Below are 18228 nucleotides of genomic sequence, written 5' to 3'. Positions count from 1 at the left end.
TCACACCAAACATACTCACCATTTCAACTGTGGGGGCTTATAATGTGACGGTTAATCCCACTATTAATTAGTAAAAGAGTAGCCCAAGAGTTGACAGTGAGGGTGATGACTAGCTGCCATGCCTCTGATCTTACACTGCTAAAATAGGAACAGCTAGAGCAGATAATCGTCGTTTGGCTTTGCGCGAAATTCAAAACAAACAAACTAATATATATCTTATCGTTTTCAAGTAGTGTTTAACTGTGTGTTGGAAACAATATCAGTATTGTGAAGTCTGAGCATAGTAAGGTTTGAAAGCTAATGTTTATGCTTAGTGTAAGTTGAATAACATTTTCAGATGTTTGGACAATTGTATAGAAATGACTGAAGTTTTTATTGTTTTGTTATAGGTTTGCCTATAATGATTAGACATCTTTTTCATGAGAAGGAAAGTGATTCAGTTAGTGATTTGATTTTTACACATACACGTACACAAATTACTACTGAACATCGTCGAAAACGTTGAACTGTTATGTTTTCCAGTTAGCAATATTGTAATAGTTCAATGTTTTCGACGATATTCAGTAGTAATTTGTGTACGTGTATGTGTTATAATCAAATCACTAACTGAATAATACCTAACTCACCTCAACAAACAAGATACAGTCGAAATTTTATTAACCATTGTTGACTGTATTGGGTCAATAAAACATTACCTAAGCAACGAGACATTATCACTATCGTTGTGATGTAATATCATATAAACATTCCTACTACACGTCACGTTCAGCCAGAAAAGTTGTTTTACACCCTGAAACTTGTCGTTTCTAACAGTATCCGGCCCGGCATGGCCAAGCGCGTAAGGCGTGCGACTCGTAATCCGAGGGTCACGGGTTCGCGCCCGCGTCGCGCTAAACATGCTCGCCCTCCCAGCCGTGGGGGCGTATAATGTGACGGTCAATCCCACTATTCGTTGGTAAAAGAGCAGCCCAAGAGTTGGCGGTGGGTGGTGATGACTAGCTGCCTTCCCTCTAGTCTTACACTGCTAAATTAGGGACGGCTAGCACAGATAGCCCTCGAGTAGCTTTGTGCGAAATTCGAAAAAAACAAACAAACAAACTAACAGTATCCAACTAGCACACTCATACTTGATGTCTTGTTACCGGTATTACTATTACTCTGTACTAGTGTGTTCATGTAAACTAGGTTTTTTCGACAGTTAAAAGTGTTGTTTGTTTCTAGTTTAAATATTCATCGAATTTTGATGTATTTAAATTCTTTATGAGTTATTTACACTCAACATATATAACTAGTTTCGTCTAAAATGTTGTTGGTTTACTGCACTGCAAATCAAATAAACATAACGTAACCATAGAAAACACCCAAATGTTAAATAAAGAAACAAACATAAACAAACGCAAAATTAAAGAAGCCTTACTTATACAATAACTCACGCCCAAAATAAACCAATACAAAGGAACACATTTATACCTATAGTAATAAATATAATCAAACATCTAAACACGCCCTCTACATTCGTACACTCAATTACAACCCCCCCCTTCAAACATGTGATCAGCTATCGGTCAGTTACCTCTTTCTTTCTTTGTGAACCTGACGATGACCAAAGAAAGTCGAAACGTTGTTCGCTCCTCTACATAAAAGAATTTCTCAATCCATACCAGCCGTTTTTACTTATATATTTTTCTCTACAAGTGGGTATTCTTGTCATCACGGATTGTTGTTTATTATTGTTTTAGCGCAAAGCTACACAGTGGGCTTTCCGCACTTTGTCCACACATTGAGAAAATTGGGAAGGAACAAAGAGTAACTCCGTTGTTATTGTAAAAATAAACACTAGTTTTGTTCCTCTTGTTAAAGTAATAATGCGAATAGTGAAACGTTTCGAGAGTGAGACTCCACGACCTAGTTTCGATGAAGGCACGTATGTATAACTCTAGTGTAGTGATTCCTTTTCTGTTAAATATTATATACATCAGACTGGCAGAGCTGCTTTTTACTTTCTTTTAAGTATTGATAATGACAAATCAAAATGTTGATCTAATTACAAACTAATCAATGAGGTAATTAAATTCAAGGTGTATACATATTAGAATACTATATACATATATTGGACATTTCTTTCACTATATTTATAAGTTTTTTTTAAGTAGTCATAATTTAAGCATTGATTCAAAGCTTATATCGTATATCAAATCAGAACAATGGGAATGATTTATTTTTCTGAAACATTCTAACTCACAAGTTAGTATTTCAAACTGTCGAGACGTTGTGCAAAGTAGACTTAACACGTATTTTTACATTCTTACAATTCTAATGGTCTTGTGTTAGTGCATATTTATGGCTGGGCTGAAACAAATTACTTATATTTCTTAAACCCAATCATCAATATTATTACGCTATATATAAACCCATCATAAATTTGCAATCGAAATTTCAGATAGTAACTTCTTTAACTAATTCAGTTACTTTATAAGAGTTTTCTTTAAGTCAAGAAATAATAATAATAACATTTTTTGTATTTTAATCATAAAATACATATGTTGAAGAAAATATTATTTTTGACTATTTAGTAATTGATACAGTTTTAAAAAAAATGTACTGTTTAAATAGAAATTAACTATTTTCTTTTTCGACCTGTGATGGCTCACCGGTAAGTCTGATAACTTATAACGCTACAAATCGGGGTTCAATAACTGCGATGTACTTATAGCCCATTGTGTAACTTTGCGCTTAGAAAACAATACTTAATTTTATAGTGAAATTAATTGAGAAAATAAAATCCCTGCCTGAGAGTGTTTGCTTGTTTTAATATAGTGTTTTTATTGTGTACAGTGATATGCATTATTATTTGTTTCAGTTCCTATTATCCCAGACTATCTCTATCAACTCCACCACCAGAAGGATCTCGAAAAGTTGAATTTTACATCTACAGTGGCGCCATCAACTACGGAACAAGTTACAACAATAAGAGAAGAAATATTACTGACCCATCTCGTTTCCTCCAGAAATGATACGCACGAGAAAGAAGCCAAATTTATATACGATTTCAAATATAAACCCCATGTTTTTCACATGATTCTTACAAGCACGGAACCTACCCTACTTCAAAACGAAGCGACAGAAACATCGAGTGTAGTATTAGAAACAGAAAACATAACAGAGATGTCACAGGAGGAAAAGCAGCTAAAACACGAGGAGCTAGCGAGCGAAAGTATGGAGGTGGGGTTCATGTACGCCTCTAAACCAGTCATACAGGCGATAACAAATTCCTTTATTGGACCTTTAACTAACAGGTGTTGTTGAAATCTCAGTGTGTTAATAAATAATTTGCAAATGTGGCGATCAAATTTTTATACCATGTCTTGTGCAGATATAATTATGTAGCATACAAGCTGCGTTATTAAACAAGTAATAAACAATCTGTGTCATTAACAAACGAGGTTGGAACTATACCAGTTCCTGCCAGTCCAGTTAAGTTAATAATAAGGAAATGCATTTGACATAGATCCTTGTATTTTGTATCTTATAATCTCAAATGTTGTTGGATTAATATAAAGATAACAGAAACATTTTTTGGCTTGTATGTTGTGTGTCTTTTGTGACCAACGTAAAGGCAAATGGTTTAATACTTGACTGGAAAGCCTGAAGCTCTTTTTCTAAGAAACACATTTATGTAGTACAAGTTTGCTAAATTAATTATTGCTAGAAGATCGAAGAAAAGATAAAGAAATTCAGATTTTACGTAACCCTAATAATTTATAATACACAGTTTATGTTAACCCATGACCTTGACATTCGAATATTACTATATTCTCTAATTTAGGTGACATATGACGTTACACATTCCTAGAAAGATAGATTGCTGGCTTTATGCACTGGTGCACAATCAGCAGTCAATCTATTGTCGTTAACTTAGAATGTGTAAAGCTGTTGAAAATATCTCGTCTATTTACTCTTTCAGGATTGGCTACTCTATCCCAATGTTTGCTGGCTTTGTGATCATGTTTCTCTCCACTATTAGTAAGTTCTCATTTTATACTCACATTTTGAACAAAGTGTTTGCACAAGCTAGCAAGGATTTAAGAAGTTTTATCAACCATAGTTTATTTAACGACGGAAAGAGGTGTCACATTAGATCAGCGTGGTCGATTATATTAACCTTTATAATCCATCAGAAAGAGTAAACTAGTTAAACCTAGTTTTAACAGAAACCAAAACAAGAATGAAGGTTTGATTGACTAAACTGATTAGCTTATAATAATAATTTTGTACTACCTTATATAAATCAATGTACAAATAGATATATAAATTTTAACGTTTATAAAACAACAACAAGCAATTAATACATATAAACTGAAATGTTCGCGATATTTTTCATTTAACTTCGTACTTTTAGTTTTACGGTATAATTAGTGCGTTTATTACAAGAGAAAATCCTACTTGTAATTGCTATTTTAGGTAAACTGTTCACCGTTATTATTTGAAATTAACATTTCATCAAAATAGTTATTTTATCAACTTTAGAATAAACTTAAGTGTATGGTTCTCTTTCGACTAGAAATAGCTGTGTAGCACATAACACCAATCTGTAAACGTTTTTCAGCACGTGACGTCATTTCGATTGTCCTTGCCAGTTGTGACAATCCACAACAACTACTTCATTAAGATTCTTTACTGTTTTGTGATTGTTATCAATGTCGTCAATCTGGTCTTTAAAAAATTGACAGGTGATAATAGTTCAGAAGCTAGGTTAAAGTTCATGTTTTGAAGCTATGAAACCTAAATTACACCAGCTTATGTTTTTTCCTAAAGCACTATATATAGTTTTATGTTCAATTTGCTTTTTTTTTTTTAGAAAAGTAAATGTCCCTCTTGTTTCACATAATTGACGAGTTGTGTAGGCGATCTTTTTTCACAGGTATGTCTGAAGATTGAAAGTTTTAGATTTTAAAACAGCTGCGGTCATACTTACAGGAAATTTAAGGGCAACCACTGCATGCATCACTATCAGCAAATATTTTTATTTGGTGATTTCAACATAAACGTCAATAAGTTAAAATAGACAGTTTAAACAGAGGAGTAGTCAAGATGGTAACATAATTAGCAGAGTCAACTTTTATAAGTCTTGGGACACAAAAATGTTATACAAACAAAATACAGTGTATAATTATATCTTCAACGCCCTAAGATAGTCCCAGTGTCTGTTTCTAACAATTTTGACATTTATGACAACAGCTCACACGTCTTTATCATCAACATCAGCAAACTGCTCTCAGTTGGTACATCTAGATCCTCTACTCTGATCGCGTGCTCCAGATCATTTCAAATCCTTTCCAAACTGCTAAAGCCAGTGTGAAAATTCCATCTGATCACAGTTATGAGTTTGTCAGGTACTAGCTGAAAGGCTGACCACAGTGTCATTCGTCCTTCACTTTACCTACATTATTCTGGTAGAATAACTCCACAAATCCCTTCTTTCGTTGAATCTGATAATAAACTGTGGCAATTTGCTGCAAATGATTTAAGACGAAGATTCTGTTACTATTCATTCTGTCACTTTCTCCTCCTTACGGAAGTCATTGCTACTAATTAATTTTTTTTAAAAAAGCTCCCTTCCCCATCTATAGAGGTGGGAGCCTAGCTGCTTCTTTCATGTTCCAAACATAATTTTTTGGGAGGGGGGATTTTTCTTTGACTCAGGCTGTGACTCCAGGTTTATGTTTAGCATCAAACGATCTGTTTGATTGCTCACGAGAACAATAACTAATTGTCGTTGGCTCTTCTGTTGGTGCTTGTAGAGTAAGGGAATCTGCATCTTCGTGGGCATGATTAGTGTGGCATTTCTTCATTTACAATGTATCTAGTGAGACTGCTGGTGAATCCTGTTAGCTAGAAACTCGTTTTTCTTCATTGCAATAGCAAATGTCGTAGCTGCTCCAACCTTACCTCTTGTTGTCCTTTAACGAGCAGAATCCTTTGTGGATGCACTGATATTCATGATACATAATGATTGCCTATACATATTTTCTCAAAACATATACCTTTGTGCAAATTAATTGAAACAAGACGAAAAATTACGATTTTTTCAATTTTTTGCGTTTTATTTTTGAGAATCCAAAAATTACTCACAAATTAATATACTATATGACCGCCTTTATTTTTCAGAAGATCAATAATCCGCTTTGGCATCGAGTCCACCGGTTGACTGCAATCTTTACTAATTTTTGGATTGCGGTACCACACCTCAATTATGACCTCAATTAGCTTATCTTTCGTAGTACAGTCTTTTCCTCGATGTTTTTCTTTACAAATTGCCCAAAGATTTTCAATAGGATTTAAGTCCAGAGAGTTTCCATGTCAGCCCAGCACCTTTATTCGCGTTCTAGTCATAAAATTCTTCACAAGTTTCGATGTGTGGCACGGAGCCAGATCTTGCTGAAAAATGCCAGATCCATCTGGAAATCTCTTACAATTCTGGAACGACTCTTCTCTACAAAACTTCGATGTACTGTGGTCCTCGCATCATACCTTCTACGATATGCAAGCTTCCGACGCCATAGTAGCTGAAAAAGCTCCATAACATCTTCTTCAAGGAATGTTTTACGAACTGATTGATGTGAGATTCTTAAAGTTTCTCATTTGGAGATCTGCAAACATGCAGACTTCTTTAACCCTGTACGAAGAAATGAGTCTCGTCACTGAATAATATCTTTCTCCATTGTTCTTGCATCCAGTTCTTGTATTTCAGACCCAATTGATATTGTTTTTTCTTCATTGAGTTGGTAAGAAGTTGTGTTTTGACTGGTCTCCTTGCCTTTCGACCTACATCAAGAAGCCTACGACAAATCGTTGAAGAGCTGACTTTTATTCCTTTGACCTCTAAATCTCTTTTTATGTGAAAAGAATGACTATTAAATGAAATCAGCGAGCCTACACCGGCCGCCATGTTGAAAATATTGTAAAATGACTATTTGTTTCAATTAATTTGCACAAGGGTGTAATCAGTGCATAAAGTAAAAACATCACTGAATGTAACTGTCCCCCATGGGAACGGGCTACAATAAATAAGTACATCACTATTTAGGACATACTGGACTTTACCAGTTGATACCGGAATTTTTGGCGTTAGTTAGGCGCAGATATATCTTCGATCACTTAATTCTGTGACTCTTGAAGCATGAATGTTAAGTTATAAAGAGCTAGTTGATGGCTACACAACTCACAGTTGAACAACATCTTCACTATTTTTGATGATTCGTTTGAACATCAATTGGCTAAAATGTTACGATAATTCATATTATGCACGGTGAGCTTTTCTTTTTTAGATTTTGAGGGTTCTCCTCTGACGCGAATATCATTAAGATATGTTATAGAGGATATATTCCTGAGTATGAAACGGTTGATGTATCTTTCATTGAAATTAAGGTGAGATGAAATCTTACAATGGCTATACTACACACGTTGCTTCTACATTGAGAGACATTTTATCATCCACCTACGATAAGAGTAGCAGTTTTATTTATTAATATTCAAAAAGACCGACGTTGCTGAATGGAGATAGCCTTAAAAATACATTAGCGAATCACATGTACGCGCTTGTAGTTAACGCTGCCATTATATAGAATTTCTAACGCAATATATCAAGTAATCAACACATCCTTAATTGATTTTTTAGACTTTACACGACTAGTTCTACTAGATAATGACTCATCTTCTTGTTATTTACAGTTTTCGCTATCGGTACGAACTACCCAACACTGTTTGTCGCCAGGGCGTTACAGGGAGTCGGTTCTGCTTGCACCAGTGTTGCCGGTAGGTGTTTTTTTAATTATGATTTGTCATCAATTTCGCGCAAAGCTACACAAAGGCTATCTGCACTAGCTGTATTTAATTTAGCAGTGTAAGGCTAGAGGGAAGGTAGCTAGTCATCATCACCCACCGCCAACTCTTGGGCTACTCTTTTACCAACGAATAATGGGATTGACCGTAACTTTATAATACCCCCACGGCTTAAAAGGCGAGTATATTTGGTGTGACGGGGATTCGAACCCGCGACCTTTAGATTACCAGTCGATTGCCTTGACCACCTGGCCAGGCCGGGCCAATTATAAAAGGAATATGCGTAAATGATGCTACTTATTTTATCTTCTCAAATAGTGTTAGATATAGAAGCTAATATATTATTTGGTGTTCGCAATGTATTGTCAGAGGTGGGTTAAAAATTCAGGCGTTGTTAATTGTTAGATATAGAAGCTAATATCTTATTTGGTGTTCGCAATGTATTGTCAGAGGTGGGTTAAAAATTCAGGCGTTGTTAATTGTTAGATATTGAAGCTAATATCTTATTTGGTGTTCGCAATGTATTATCAGAGGTGGGTTAAAAATTCAGGCGTTGTCAATTGTTAGATATAGAATCTAATATCTTATTTGGTGTTCTTAATGTGTGGTCGGGCATGGGTTATTAATACAGGCGTCGTTGTTAAAAGCTAACACATTATTTGAATTTTCAAATGTATTCGTCGTCAAGAGTTTCTAAAATAATTGACTCTCGAACTTCCACTATATATCCATTATAAATATTCGTATGAGGAGAAAATGCTTGAGGAATTACTAATTTATTATCAAGAAACCAATCAGACGGTATTCCAGTTAACTCTGTTATTGTGGAAATATATTTTCACTTTTTACCTAATTTATCTTTAGAATTTTAATATTTTTACTTGAAGTTTCCTGGTACTCCATTTAAACTACGTTGTCTTTAAAAGAAAAGGTATGTTTAAATATCGAAATTAATATATAGGGTCAATCATTCACCCTTTGTGTGCTGCAGTGAGAGCTAGCCGTAACCTGGAAGTTTATTTGTCTGTTTGGAATTAAGCACAAAGCTACATAATGTGAGTCCGCAGACATGCCGCTGTGCCACTTGGGAGCAACCTAGTAGTTAGCGTGACCTGGCTGTCATTTAGAGGGTTCGTCTTTCTTTGCCGAAAATTCACGGTCTGTAAAGGTCAAATTATCCTACTGTACAGTCAGATAAAACTAGCTTAAGAGTCGGCGGTAGGTGTTATTGACTAATTTATTTCCTTGTAGTCAGTCGAGATTTAATGATGGTTACGCACAGATCATATTGGTGCAACGTTTCGCAAAATTTCTCGAAACAAACAAACAAGTTGCACCAATTAACAGACGAGAAAACCTTTTTTTGTATGTCATTAATGCTTTCAGTGGAGCCCCCTAGTGGCTCAACGGTATGTCTGCGGACTTACAACGCTAAAAAACGGGTTTCAATACACGTGGTGGGCAGAGCACAGATAGCCCTTGTGAAGTTTTGTGCTAAATTCAAAACTACTTTCAGTGGAACCTACTCACCTTAGAACAGAGAAATTTCTTCAACTAACGTTAACAGGACGTCTGCTTCGAATGGTATTAAGATAATAAAGAATATTCCTGTCGGTACTATATGCTAGAGAAGAGTTTTGGCCTTCTGTTTCAGAATGCTTCTGATCTGTACCTGTTGCCACTAAGGTCTCTCGCTATAAAAATGTTGAGGACGTTAGCAGTGGTCTTTGTTTAGGTACAATGAAGGTTCATATTTTGGATTACCCTTTTAATGATTTTATAATTTCTTTATTTGTAGTTAAGCACAAAGTTACACCATGAGCTATCTGTACTGTGCCCACCACGGGTATCGAAACCCGGTTTGTAACATTGTAAAGCCACAGGCATACTACTGTGCCTGAGCTTGGCATGGTCAGGTTGTTAGTGCGCTCGACTCGTTATCTGATGAGGGTCGCGGGTTCAAGAACCCGTCACCTCAAACATGCTTCCCCTTTCAGCCGTGGAGACGTCATAATATGACGGTTAATTCCACTGTTCGTTCGTAAAAGAGTAGCCCAAGAGTTGGCAGTGGGTAGTGATGACTAGCTGCCTTTCCTCTAGTCTTACACTTTTAAATTAGAGGTTGCTAGCGCAGAAAGCCCTCGTATAGCTTTGCGCGAAATTCGAAAACAAACAAACCGCTGTGTCACAGTCATTACAAAATACACTACTTACGACAGCATATAGAGTACCTAAAAGCCCCTCTTCAAAGTTTATGCATAAATATTCAAACATTCAAACGATAGCAGATAGACTTCTACATAGTACAATAATATATTTTGATAAAATTTGGAGAAAAAATGAACTATTATGTGAACTCGACAGATACCACATATATGATGAAGATAGTCCTAAACACCTCTCCCCGCTTAATTTATATATATGATCATTAAGATAAAATTATATACAAAAAAATTCAAAAATAAGTAAATAATAAAATATATTATTAAAAGTGCTAAAATAAAACAGTCCACCCATGAGCTGGACGTCAGTGTAAAAACTGATGGTGCAATATACATGGACATTGCCTTGAGATGGGCCCAAGTAAATGTGGATTACTCTGACCCTCATGTATAAATTATTAATATACTAAGCAGTTTACACTAACAAGGAAAAGGAAGGAGGAAGAGGTCAAGTGTACCTGACCCTCCTGGATATACAAAATATCTACCCAAACAACGAGCGAGAGACTGGGAAGGAACTACTTTATGAAAATCTGCCGTGTATGTACATTGATACTTATATGTAAACTACGCAGTTTCAAAGAGTTATATAAAACAATATCACGTCAAACTACTTGGTCGTGTTTAAATATTTTCGTAGTTCCCTACGAAAGTTATGTAAGTCCATGACATGTTAGTTTTGTAAGTGCACTTGCGCCCCCTGGAAAATTGAGAAATATAATTCTTTCTCTGTTCATTCAGCAGATATATATATAATTTTTTTATTCAATTCACAATTCAAAAAGTGTCTGCAGACGTCCACGTATAAGTCGTAAGTTTCTGAAGGTTTGAACTACATTAAAAATAGGATATGAATACACAGTGGAGAATCTCTTGTCTTAACTTTTCAAGAAACGTGCTGTATATTAATTTGTTTGAACAGGAATGGGAATGCTGGCCGACAGGTATCCAGATGATCAGGAACGAGGAAAAGCCATGGCCATAGCTCTTGGCGGGCTAGCACTTGGCGTTTTGATTGGACCACCGTTCGGCGGTGTTATGTACCAGTTCTTGGGGAAGTCAGCACCGTTTCTTGTGTTGGCAGTACTAGCTTTGTTGGACGGAGGTACGAACATATAGTTTTACTAAAAGCTTTTACGTTTTCTATATTTATTTGTTGGAAAAAAACTTACTTCACAAATTCATAAAAAAACTGAAAATACATTATTTTACAATATAAACTCGTTTATTTATGGAAACTTCCAAATCGAATTGCTTTCATATTTCTCGATTTCACAATCAAAAAAAGGTAAATCTTACAATCAAGGAAGGGAATAATGAAATAAAATAATCACAGACAACGAACCTTAAATGTGTGATAAAAATCAGTAAATCCCTCCAGAAAATGATAAGTGAACAGAACATCCTTAATTCTAATTTTTTTTTAATGATGTATACTATTATTATTCTCAGACAATTGCCTTAATGGCTCCATCTATCGGGCTATGTACATACTGTCTCTCTCAACCATAATCACAGTAAAATTGCACCAATTTATTACACATTCGTGCATTGCATGAATATATAGGATGTTCATGAAGTTCATGAACACAAAATATGGGAGTAATTTATAAATACGGCGTATAGAAACGTATTGTGTTACATTTATTACCGAGATGTATTTGACAGAATAAGATTATTGAAAAAGAATCAGCTGATCTGAATTATTTTTGATCATTAGAAGCATACAGACACAGTGAAAGTACAAAAAAACTAAGAAAAGTTAATACAAAATATCACATTTAACATGATAAACGTTTGTGAGTAAATACATGTGCGTTTATTCAAAAGAACTTTGAAAAGTCACTCCAGCTTTTCTTTTTCTATAAATTTGAGTTAAACCCAAGTTACGTGTATTCGAACGTCGTACACGAAGAAAGTTAACAATTGCATCATACACATATAGATACATAGATATTTTTGTATGCAGACTGATTCTTATAAAATTTGTTAGAAAGTCGAACATTTCATTTGTATATACATATATATATATGGGCATAGCTACAATTGTAATGTTTAAAATTAGTATTTTTGGTAAGTTAACAAAACAATTACATTACAGCTCCATTCGGTGTTGACTTTTAAAATTTAGAAGACTCTAACTGTTGTATTTTAATTGTAATGTTTTAGTAAGAGTGCTGTTTTCTTATACATATCTTCTGTATTATTTTGTATAGTTTTGCTTTCTTTAGTTTATATGTTGTGATGTATAGTTTTGTTTTATTAGTAAGTTATGTTGTATAGTTTTGTTTTATTAGCAAGTTGTGTCGTATAGTTTTTGTTTTATTTTTATAAAGTTCTCCAGCTGTTTGTTCTTCAACCACGAATTACCAAAGAGGAACAAGAAGGGGCATCACTGCTGACACTGCTAAAGGACCCTTATATCTTAACCTCAGCAGGTAGGTGGCGTCTATGTGTGATCACTACTGACACTGCTAAAGGACCCTCATATCTTAACCTCAGCAGGTAGGTGGCGTCTATGTGTGATCACTACTGACACTGCTAAAGGACCCTTATATCTTAACCTCAGCAGGTAGATGGCGTCTGTGTGTGATCACTACTGACACTGCTAAAGGACCCTTATATCTTAACCTCAGCAGGTAGATGGCGTCTGTGTGTGATCACTACTGACACTGCTAAAGGACCCTTATATCTTAACCTCAGCAGGTAGGTGACGTCTCTGTGTGATCATTACTGACACTGCTAAAGGACCCTTATATCTTAACCACAGCAGGTAGGTGGTGTCTGTGTGTGATCACTATGACACTGCTAAAGGACCCTTATATCTTAACCTCAGCAGGTAGGTGGCGTCTGTGTGTGATCACTACTGACACTGCTAAAGGACCCTTATATCTTAACCTCAGCAGGTAGGTGGCGTCTATGTGTGATCACTACTGACACTGCTAAAGGACCCTTATATCTTAACCTCAGCAGGTAGGTGGCGTCTATGTGTGATCATTACTGACATTGCTAAAGGACCCTTATATCTTAACCTCAGCAGGTAGGTGGCGTCTATGTGTGATCATTACTGACATTGCTAAAGGACCCTTATATCTTAACCTCAGCAGGTAGGTGGCGTCTCTGTGTGATCATTACTGACACTGCTAAAGGACCCTTATATCTTAACCACAGCAGGTAGGTGGTGTCTGTGTGTGATCCCTATGACACTGCTAAAGGACCCTTATATCTTAACCTCAGCAGGTAGGTGGCGTCTATGTGTGATCATTACTGACACTGCTAAAGGACCCTTACATCTTAACCTCAGCAGGTAGGTGGCGTCTGTGTGTGTGTGTTTTCGTATTGCAAAGCCACATCGGATTATTTGCTGAGCCCAACGAGTGGAATCGAAACCCTGATTTTAGTGTTGTAAATCTGTAGACTTACCGCTATACTAGCGGGGGGCAGCTAGCTGGCGTCTGTGTATCCAAAAATTCAGAAGTTATTAAACCAGTGTTGGCTTAACTGTAAGTATTACTTTTATTATTTATTGAACATAATTGTGAATTTTTATCAAAATAACGCTAATGATATTTTGTAATAATTTATTCCACAAGTTACTTTCAGAAGTGTTTTTAGGGTTAACTAAATATTGCAAGAGAACTTAAAACAAAAGTTGTATATAAAAATGAAGATAAGTATGTGTATGTCATTATATTTCTACTGTTTGACAGAAAATCACAATGTATACAGTTTGTTAGTTTTGTTTCTTTTTAATTTCGCGCAAAGCTGTTTGTAATAGATTTATAGACTGGAAGAAGGGCAACCAGTCGCCATTACCCACCGAACAATTTGATTAACCGTTACAGTATAACGTCTCAACAGTTGAAAAGGCGAGTATGTTTGATAGGAGAATTCGAAACCGCGAGTCGAGCGCCCTAACCACCAGGCTCTGCGTACATACAGCCACAATCATGTACTTTAACTAGTGAATCACACATTTACATTCTTACTAAGTTATTCTACTAAATAAGACAACATCTGAGTGATCTCCACTTTTCCAGTTTTCAAGAGTTATTACCTATGTACTAGTATTGTACTACCTATGTACAATTTCTATTTTAAATATCATAATCTATAATTTAAAAGATTTACTATGTATTTCAACTTCTAGTTATCATAAAATGTTCACTTTTATGAAGGAATATGAAATTGGTACGCAATACCAATTAATACATACTATTTCCAGGTGCAATAGCCTTTGCTAACATGGGTATAACGGCACTGGAGGCCACTTTACCTATATGGATGATAGATACCATGAATTCCCCCAAGTGGCAACAAGGAGCAGCTTTTCTTCCTGCTAGTATCTCTTATTTGATCGGCACCAATATTTTTGGACCTTTGGGACACAAAATAGGACGGTAAGTATAAATACATGTAATGGTGAGTTCAAGTATTTCTGTGATATACGACGTAGCTTGCATTTGCTTATTATTATAATGCACAAGAACTCTTTGTATCTACAACTTAGAAATCTCAGAGTGGGAGACAAGTGTTAGAAAAAATTATGATGTAATGGCCTATAGTTACTAAGTAACAGAATACTCGTTCATTCTTCTATGTTTTACATCATATACATATCAAAAGAATAACGTTCGGAGATTTGGATTATGTAATTATATGCACGCGTCAACAGATACTGGATTTGATAAGCTGTGAAATATTCAGTTTTTATTTAAAAATGTCTTATTTTTGAATGTAGGGCTTCAACTAGTTTTTCAGAAACTTCTCAATAAAGTTAACATTTATTTATTATATCAGAATATTATCTAACAGCGGCCTCTGGTGGTGGTTTCATTAGTTTCGACTTGCACTGGTCTCAATTAACAAACGATTTCTCTTTCTCCTTCTCGGTATGTGTGTTAGATGTTCTCGGGTACACCAAAAAACTTCACGCAAACTTTGTAGCCATTCTGACTAGAGGTTCAGCGATATAAATATTCCAGAGTAAAATTTGAGTTTCGTGTTTGCCTGAGTTGAAATATGGAGAACAGCAACAGAGAAATGAAAACAATATCGGCTAAATACTTAAATAGAAACACAACTTAATCATGACGCAATGATGGACAGCGCTTTACTCTAACTGAAGGACCTAGAAGTTTGTTTGTTTTGTTTTTTTGGAATTTCGCACAAAGCTACTCGAGAGCTATCTGTGCTAGCCGTCCCTAATTTAGCAGTGTAAGACTAGAGGGAAGGCAGCTAGTCATCACCACCCACCGCCAACTCTTGGGCTACTCTTTTACCAACGAATAGTGGGATTGACCGTAACATTATACACCCCCACGGCTGGGAGTGCGAGCATGTTTAGCGCGACGCGGGCGCGAACCCGCGACCCTCGGATTACGAGTCGCACGCCTTACGCGCTTGGCCATGCCGGGCCGGACCTAGAAGACTGAGAGAGTAAACCACTATACACTCACATATATATATACATTTGATTAGCTTTTCCAGAATGTATTTGTGACACACATCACTTGGTTATCCTATTAAAGCAGGGAAACCATAGATATTACTAATCTTATATGCGATTGATGTCATTACAGAACTTTTAGCACAAATATTATGCAAAAAATTCAAACTTTTGATGAGAAAGGAAGGCACTATATGTTTCTCTGACTGAGCCCTCCCAGTGTAAGCTTGAGATGGGAGGGGGTTGTAATGCTAGAACATGGAATTCAGTTCTTGCAGAATGTACAGCACAGTACAGCTTTTATTATATAGCCCCCTGGTGGCACAGCAGCATGTCTGCAGATTTACGACGCTAGAAAACGAGTTTCAATACCCATGGTTGGAAGAGCACAAATAAACCATTGTGTAGGCTTGTGCTTAATTACAAACAAACAAATAAGCTATTATATGTGACACATAGGCTAAACGAACAGGTCAAAGACTCTATGGTTTGGACATAGCTGTCTCTAATTTGACCTGCTGACCAGTGGCAAGGGAACCGATCTGCAGCACCCATCGACTGAAGTGTACCCTTTACAGAATAATAAGACTGACTGTTGCAATTATAACCCTATGCTGAAAGCATAGACCGTATTTAGTGGAAAATCGAGGCTCATATTTAGGCCTAACAGTCCATAATTACTAGGCCACTTCAAGACGTAAATGAATGAACAAATTATAAAGTGTAGCTGTCGCTGGAGTTTCCTACGTTTTATCGTGCTTAGTACAACATTAAATATTCACACAGATTTTTTTTCCATAAAACGAAAATTGGTGTCAACCTAAGCAAATGTAAAACGAGATGTAATACACTGTAAAATCATGAGGCGATTAATTGTCTCTGCTACCGAAAATATATAAAAAAAACTTGATTTATATTTATGTAAAAACGGCTGGTTTGGGTTGAGAAAATTTTTATGTAGAGGAGCGAACAACGTTTCGACCTTTTTCGGTCATTGCCAGGTTCACTGAAGAAGGTCGAAACGTTGTTCGCTCCTCTACATAAAAATTTTCTCAACCCAAACGAGCCGTTTTTACACGTATATTTTTCACAACAAATGGGTTTTCTCGTCATCACTTGATTTATATTTACAGATGGTTGGCTTCTCTTCTGGGTTTAATCGTCATTGGAATTTGCTTGATATGTGTAAGTTAATCAACTGTTTTATTTTCATATTAAATACTCGTCCATACAGAAATATTTATATGATTCAGTTTGGAATTAAGCTTTGTTTTACGATATCTTCATAATTTAAGTTGTTAATGTGTAAAATAAATTTTGTGCGTTTTCTATCAAAATAAATGACGTGTGGTTTTGAATTCAAAATTAATTTATTGATTTATTAAGTCAATTTAAATTTAATGTCATGTTGTAAAGTCACATTTTTATTATGTGTATGTAGATTAAATCTAATAGAATACAAACGATATTTATCAGCCAACACACTTGGGTTCATTTTTATTAGCACACTGTGGTTATTTTAACTAGAACTTGTGTGGTAGCAGCCATTCAAACATGAAACTGATGTTTTTGACAGTTTCAGTTTATCTTTTTATTTACACTTACGTAGAAACATAACATTTTTATCACAGATATAAGCGCAAAGAAATGTATGATTTTGCCAGCAAAACTGTAAGAAAACAATATAAAGTTATACTATGTATATAAAAGAATAAATGTTATTAGTTCAAAGTGAAAACGTTTGCAAGCAATAACATTGAAGATATTCTGTCTGTCGAACATAACCAAAATAATAGATCCAAAACTAGAAAGGAAGGTGCAGATTCACCAAGGGATTATGATCTGAGTGCTAGATATCCCAGATCCCATTATCAGTCACTGTCTATGACCGCTTGTTAGTTACCCCTAAAGATATCAAATAGAAATGTAACATTATCAGGTTTTCATAGGACTGGATTCTTTATGGTAGGTGTGTCTATGAATTGTTGGCGATAAATTTCAACAGTAAAGGAACAGCTTACAATTCGTCCACTTGTTTTAAAATAATATATATTCAAAACGATTCAAACGTATGTGCAAAGAAATGTGTTACACCATTGGTTACCACAGTTGCATCTACAGCTTTAAGTAATTTTTTTGTCAGAAGTCCATACAGGCTTGTTCAATTACTGTAGAACTCAACTGACAAGACGAAGCATTGTTTTCTACTTCTGTTGTTATAATGTAAGTTGTAAAATTCACTTCAAAATCACCATTGTAACTGTTAATTACCATAATTATAGCTTTAAATAACTGTCTTCTTTAAATTAGAGTCCAGACATGCGAGTTCAAATATTTAGGACACCATTTGACAAGATAACACTCTCATTTTATAAATTCCCGTTTCGCCTAAACACAAACACACAGTCTATCTTCACTTTCACCTTCAGTAACTTTCAAGTTATTACTCACACTCTGTTTTTCCACGTATTTATAACACACAAAAGTCTAGAAATATCTGGCCCTCTAGCGACAATAATATCACAACCAAACTGTACACACAAACTACAACATGTACAGAGTGAGGAAACGAAACTTGAAATAATTATCAATTTTAAAATAATTAACTTTTAACATCTTGTTATGAAAATTGAACGAATAAAAAATTAATTCATTAAATAAACTAAATAATAATGTAAACCAAATAGTCTTGTATATCTAAGAGATATCATCAAG

General features: G+C 35.4%; 1 protein-coding gene across 7 annotated transcripts in view; it reads left to right on the top strand.

Moving 5' to 3' along the window:
• The window catches only part of LOC143255702 (synaptic vesicular amine transporter-like), a 116773-nt gene that overhangs the window by 78648 nt on the left and 19897 nt on the right, over positions 1-18228 (top strand). For all 7 annotated transcript variants that reach the window (XM_076511775.1, XM_076511773.1, XM_076511770.1 and 4 more), the window contains 7 exons: positions 2861-3296; positions 3965-4023; positions 7732-7815; positions 10987-11169; positions 12401-12502; positions 14290-14464; positions 16647-16698. In XM_076511775.1, coding sequence (XP_076367890.1) covers positions 2861-3296; positions 3965-4023; positions 7732-7815; positions 10987-11169; positions 12401-12502; positions 14290-14464; positions 16647-16698 — 1091 coding nt within the window. The remainder of the gene's footprint in view (positions 1-2860; positions 3297-3964; positions 4024-7731; positions 7816-10986; positions 11170-12400; positions 12503-14289; positions 14465-16646; positions 16699-18228) is intronic.

The sequence above is a fragment of the Tachypleus tridentatus genome, chromosome 7, assembly GCF_004210375.1.
Source record: "Tachypleus tridentatus isolate NWPU-2018 chromosome 7, ASM421037v1, whole genome shotgun sequence".
Lineage (NCBI taxonomy): Eukaryota > Metazoa > Arthropoda > Merostomata > Xiphosura > Limulidae > Tachypleus > Tachypleus tridentatus.
The sequence above is the reverse complement of the archived record's forward strand: the minus strand, read 5'-3'. Positions and strand labels throughout refer to the sequence as shown.